Below are 7,000 nucleotides of genomic sequence, written 5' to 3'. Positions count from 1 at the left end.
TGTTTATAGTCCTTAAATTCGGGTTTCGAAATATCATCATCATCATCACCACCAACACTATCATCATCATCATCACCACCAACACTATCATCATCATCATCACCACCAACACTATCATCATCATCATCACCACCACCAACACTATCATCATCATCACCAACACTATCATCATCATCATCTCCACCAACACCAACACTATCATCATCATCACCACCAACACTATCATCATCATCTCCACCAACACCAACACTATCATCATCATCACCACCAACACTATCATCATCATCATCACCACCAACACTATCATCATCATCATCATCATCACCACCACCAACACTATCATCATCACCACCAACACTATCATCATCATCACCACCACCAACACTATCATCATCATCATCACCACCAACACTATCATCAATCATCATCACCACCACCAACACTATCATCATCATCATCATCACCACCAACACTATCATCATCATCATCTCCACCAACACTATCATCATCATCATCACCACCAACACTATCATCATCATCATCATCATCACCACCAACACTATCATCATCATCATCACCACCACCAACACTATCATCATCATCATCATCATCACCAACACTATCATCATCATCATCACCACCAACACTATCATCAATCATCACCACCAACACTATCATCATCATCATCATCATCACCACCACCACCAACACTATCATCATCATCACCACCAACACTATCATCATCATCATCATCATCTCCACCAACACTATCATCATCATCATCATCACCAACACTATCATCATCATCATCATCATCATCACCACCAACACTATCATCATCATCACCACCAACACTATCATCATCATCATCATCACCACCACCATCATCATCATCATCATCATCACCACCAACACTATCATCAATCATCATCACCACCACCAACACTATCATCATCATCATCATCACCACCAACACTATCATCATCATCATCATCATCACCACCAACACTATCATCATCATCATCACCACCAACACTATCAATATAATCATTACCACCAACACTATCAATATAATCATTACCATCCCATCATCACCAACACCACCAAATCATCATCGTCTTCAGCAAAAATATATATTTATTGGCATTATTACTGATATAACTGTTGCCAAAGCCTAGATTCACCAACGCTACCATTAAAAGGATCATCAATATCATCACCCCCTGAATAATATTCACCTTGAGTGTGTGCATGTGTACCACGTGTGTGTGCGCACATGATTTACGTATATGAATGGGTGTGTGTGTATGCAGTTATGTGCGTGTGTGTGCATGCATATGTACATATGCGCTTGCGAGTGTGTGAGAGAACACAGCTCACAGAGAAAAAACATATTTCACTGCTCCAGCACACTGTGGTCTCTCTCAATCCCCATTCACACATATTCAGCGCCCCAGAAAACAACACAGCAGCCAACAGATGGGCTATAGCAAAAGAAATGTCCCCACAAGGTAGGGTGAACAAGACAACTCAGGCTTGTAAAATGTCCCCACTTGGTATAATGTCCCCACAAGGTAGGATGAATACAACAAGACAGGCTTGTAAAATGTCCCCACTAGGTAAAATGTCCCCACAAGTCAGGGTGAATATGACACAATCGATTTGTACAGCCAACAAGCAACCCGAGAACACTGAAAACCACCTGTGGACAATTAAAGGTACAGAGGGTAAGATTTTTGTGTTAAAAAATTGTTACAAGACCATTGTAAATCCCATTCAAAAAGGCTCATTGACATGTTGATTCACCCTCTACCTGTGTTTATAGTCCTTAAATTCGGGTTTCGAAATATGCAGTTGACGGGCCGGCACTCCGCACCGAAACATCTATAGCTGTACAATAATTCAAGCTCATTGGTTGAAAATTGGTGCTAACTGCCACAGCCAATGGCATTTCGCGTTCACAGAGAAGGGGGTGGGATAAACAGTGTTGTGGTTTGAGCGTGTTTGTTGCTGCAATTCCTCTCTTGACCGTTAGAAGTCCGAAATTACATATTGTACCTTTAAGAATAATGTGGTAGACGGCAAATCACCCTCCTTATCTAAAGTGACAAACTGTTTAGGGCAAGGCGATATACCACGACTGTATTTATCCAATGCAGTAACAAGCATGGCCACCGTGTGGTGTCTTGTCTTTTTGTATTATTATTTCTTTTAACGATATCTGAAGCGGGAATAAACAACCGTCAAAATGCTTCCGGAAAAAAACTCAACGTCGCCCCATGGGTGTTGATAAGATGGTCAACCAGCAGCAAGGTTGTATTGCCAGCATGTGATCACATGATGCGTTTTTGTCAATCACAAGGAAGCTGCAAAGCCTTGCTACCGATTGAGTGTCTTATCAACACCTAATAGATAACAGTGGTGACGCTATTTTCCCCGGAACAGCACTCACCACTGCAATCTCAATGGGGCAGTTAGCAGAAGACCGTAAGACACCTTCACAACACGATTCATTTTCTTGTGTTTCAGATTGTATGAATAGCTACTTGTTGAATGTAAGCATGTTTCAGCAGTGTATAGAGTTGAATGTAGGCGTTTCAGTAGTGTGTATTGTGCGAATGTAGGTATGTTTCAGTAGTATATTGTGTTTTATGTAGCCCATAAGTAGTGTATAATGTTGAATGTATGCATGGTTCAGTAGTGCATAGTGTAAATGATTGTTATTGCATTCAATAACAATCTTTGCAGTATAACAGCCAGCCTGCATCACACAAACCTAATGTAAAGAGATGCACACGCACAAATCCACAGAGGCTCAACCAGCGCAAATCAAGTCTAAATTGATTTTGACTTAAGTACAACACAGTGAAAGCACTCTCAATGGCCCACAAAGGACGGAAACTTAAACAAACTGACAGACATACAGACAGAGAGCGAGACACACACTCTGCCACCTGTGATGAGTAATGGTACTATGACTCAACACATCCTGCTGAATCAACGGGAGATGAAAGGGTCCATATGACCAGAGGGGCAGCATGCATGCAGAAGAGACAGGGCCAGAGGCATATACTCACTCACTCACTCACTCACTCACTCACTCACTCACTCACTCACTCACACACTCACACACTCACACACTCACACACTCACACTGTCACTGTCACTGTCACAAACATACACACACACACACATATATATATATGTATATATATATACATATATACACTCTCACACACACTCAAACACACACTCAAACACACACTCATACACACACTCATACACACACTCATACACACACTCACACTTACAGACACTTACAGACATACACACACACACACTCACACTGTCACTGTCACAAACATACACAAACACACACATATATATATACGTGTATATACACACACACACACAGTAATTGACACCAACACTCACTGCCATTCATACTCATACGTAACACAAGTCCGGGGCATGAGTCAGCACGTTTACTTCCCGGTGGCAGAGCCACGCTGCTGGAGCTCGCCCACAGAACGTTCCGGCCCTTTAAAGGCACACGCTTTCCTGGAACAGGAGCTCTTTCCTGGTTCGGGGCAGTGGGGGGAAGGCGGGGCCAGTGCATTAGTCACAGACGTCCTGAGCGATGAACCAATGAGGAATATGGAGCAGATGATTACTCAGGCTCTCTCCACTGTAGGCCTATACCGGAGTGTGCAAAGATTTGCGCACCCCTGGTCAAAAAGCCTTTTACAATTAATATCTAAGTGAACAGACTCTAAACTGCGTACAACATAAAACATGGCACATTTCTTCAACATTTGAAAGCAAAGGCCGTTTTCCTTTTTTTTTTTAAATATAATTTAGAAACCGTAATAAATGAAAACAAAAAGCAACCTTGCTTTAAAATCTGCAGGAAAGTCTCACGTATAACTCTGTACCATTTAGAGTTCGGGTTCCCTTTTGATCACAAACAGATTAATTGTAACCGACATTCAAACCAGGGGGTGCCCAAATCTTTGCACCCCAGTGTATACCTGCACTGATAATCTGCCATGTTCACTCTGACATTCGTAGAGAGGGGGAGAGAGGGAGGGAGTGAGAGAGTAAGGGGGAGAGTGAGGGGGAAAGAGAGAGAGTGAGGGGGAGAGAGAGAGAGTGTGAGAGAGGGGGGGAGAGAGAGGGAGGGAGAGAGGAAGAGTGTGAGGAGAGAGAGAGAGGGGGAGAGGGTGAGAGGGAGAGTGAGGGAGAGAGAGAGAGGGGGAGAGAGGGAGGGAGAGTGTGGGGGAGAGAGAGAGTGAGGGAGAGTGAGGGGGAGAGAGAGTGAGGGAGAGTGAGGGGGAGAGAGAGTGAGGGAGAGTGAGGGGGAGAGAGAGGGAGGGAGTGTGGGGGAGAGAGAGGGAGGGAGTGTGGGGGAGAGAGAGAGAGTGAGGGAGAGTGAGGGGGAGAGAGAGGGAGGGAGAGTGAGGGGGAGAGAGAGAGGGAGAGAGCGGTTGGCCTGTGATTAGGCCGAGGTCGAGGTGATAACGAGGTCTGACACACAGAGACTGACACACACAGACTGACACACAGAGAATGACACACACAGACAGACACACAGAGAGACACACAGACTGACACACACAGAGAAACACAGAGACTGACACACACAGAGACTGGGCTGCTCGTTGGGGGTGGAATGCCACGCCCTGCCGCAGGACACACTGGTTCCCCCACCCCCCCACCCCCCACCCCCCTCCCCCAAGAGGAAGTGCACCTCCTGCACGTCTCAGATGAACACATCTCACAGCGCAAGCAGAGCCACAAAACATGCCGATCGCGCACACGCCCCGGAGCGCTCCCGCAGAACCGGGCTGCTCCTGCAGGCCCTGTAACCCTTTCAGGGCCGAGGTCACAAACGCTGAACATTCCACTGCTCACGTAACAATCACTGCTGGTGACTCCTCACAGCCGCGGAGTTCCAGCGCAGACCGACAGAAAGCCACTCCAAAAAACCTACTCTCGCAAGGGGTTAAGGCAATATTTCACACAGGCGACAAATGGCTAAGCCTCTTAAGCTCGATTATTAGTCGTTTTGAAAAATTTCACCGTTTACTGAAACTTGTCATTGGCACTGTCCCAGGTAACCAAGTAGACCATTTTTGGGAGCACTTAAATTAAATTGAAACTGATAGAAGCATGTCTGTGCAGAGCAACTGAATAAAGTTGGAAAGGGCTTTATTAGGAAGCCCGAAAAAAGGCAGAGGGCAGGCCGCAGGTGAAAGCACTTTCCCCGGTCCCGTGATGGGACAGGCACACCCCCCTAATACCGCACGGTTATTACGGGATTTTGAAAAGCGTGGCTGGTTGTCGGGCGGAGCAGACAGGCGGAGGTCCGGGAGGCCGTCCCAGAGTGGCACGGGGGTGAAGAGTGCGTCTGACTCACTGGAGGTGCATTTTTGGGCGTGGTGGGGGTGGGGAGTCATCCCAAAACCGGTGTAGGGCAGATGAACTGGGTTTACCCAGGGCGACAGAGAACGGCTACAGGCTCTCTTCCAGGTCGCATCTGCCCCGCACCGGGTGTGGCCCCCTCTCCTGTGTTGAATGAACTCCTGGGTTTCGGTTCAGGAAATTCAAGTTCAATTCAACACTTCAAATGACTGCGTCATTCTGACACCGCGTCTCTGTAAAAAAAGCTATACAAACACGTTACGTCGGGAAACTTTGGGAAACTTGTTGAAAGGCATTTATTTAATTATTCTATGAACAAGTACCCCGGTATCAGTCTGCCTGTATATTTCTTCGGCAGCTAAAGATAGATTTGTACGAAAAGGAGACGGTCTACCGTTTCTTGGCAGACAGCGATGCTGGCACCGGAGTCGCCGAGGCGGTTTGGACGATTGGCACTTTGAAGCGCCGTTTGGCTCGTCCCTCACAAAGAGTTTTTACCCACTTCCTTAAAGGAACAATAGGCAAAATGTTTGACTATTTTAAATCCCTTCCTATTGTTGAAAAGGGCTCACTGACATGTTGACTCACCCTCTGCCTGTGTTTACAGTCCTTAAATTCGGGTTTCAGAATACGCAGTTGACGGCCCGACACTCTGTACCAAAACATTGTATAACTGTACAATAATTCAAGCTCTTTCAATAATCAATAATTCAAACTGCCACAGCCAATGGCGTTTCAACGTCAGCGCGTTCACAGAGAAGGGGGAGGGATAAACAGCGCTGTGGTTTGAGTGTGTTTGTCTGAAATTACCGATTGTACCTTTAATCCACAATAATTTGGTTCAGTCGCTGGTGCTGCCTCCAGTACACATTCACCGGGGTGGAAAAGAAAGACCAGAACAAGGATTTTTTTTTTCTTCTTCAATGTCACCCTGAAGAAGTGACGGAGAGGCTAGTTGCCCTCACAGACTCTCCTAATGAGCAAGCGATGTCAGCTCTGACAGTACCGCTCAGGCAGTCTCACGCCGGGCAGAAGGCTCTCTTCTGTGGGGGGACGGAGGATGAGGGGGGGCAACAACCAGCCGTTAATGTTTATGGTCAATAATGTTAGCAATGGGTTAAGTCAGACAGGGGGGGCCTGAGACTCAAAGAGTTCATTCTGGAGGTTTCTCTACCCAGGCGCGGGCGAGATGAAACCGCTCCGCTAAAGCCCAGACTTCCCCGCGCGCTTCGGAGACGGTCGTCCGTGGGCCATTATCAGATTAGAGCTAAGTGCGGGCGGAGTCACAGAATAACTGCATCCAGGCGAAACCTCGCAATCGGCGCCGGTGAGCTCGGAAAGGAGGAAATCCGCGAATCCGCCGGCACCCCTTTCATCCCCGTGAAAGAGGGGAAGACGGAAGAGAGCGACAGGCATTCAGGTAAAAGAGGGGGGGGGGGGGGGGGGGCAGGTGTGACACTTATTGGCTCTAGACGTCCTGCAACTGAAGATCAGACAGCAAGGCAGGCTCATAATGGAATCAGGTGTTGGGGGGAGGGGGGGGGGGGCAGGAAGGAAGGAAAGGTGGAAAGAAGAG

General features: G+C 46.9%; 1 protein-coding gene across 1 annotated transcript in view; it reads right to left on the bottom strand.

Annotated features, from left to right (window-relative positions):
- Window positions 1-5,459, bottom strand: part of LOC133121334 (homeotic protein female sterile-like) — a 10,016-nt gene extending 4,557 nt beyond the window's left edge. Inside the window, exon 1 of the mRNA XM_061230534.1 lies at window positions 5,304-5,459. Coding sequence (XP_061086518.1) covers window positions 5,304-5,459 — 156 coding nt within the window. The remainder of the gene's footprint in view (window positions 1-5,303) is intronic.
- Between the last annotated feature and the right edge of the window lie 1,541 nt (window positions 5,460-7,000).

The sequence above is a fragment of the Conger conger genome, chromosome 2, assembly GCF_963514075.1.
Source record: "Conger conger chromosome 2, fConCon1.1, whole genome shotgun sequence".
Classification (NCBI taxonomy): Eukaryota; Metazoa; Chordata; class Actinopteri; order Anguilliformes; family Congridae; genus Conger; species Conger conger.
This window is presented reverse-complemented; position numbering and strand designations above follow the sequence as displayed.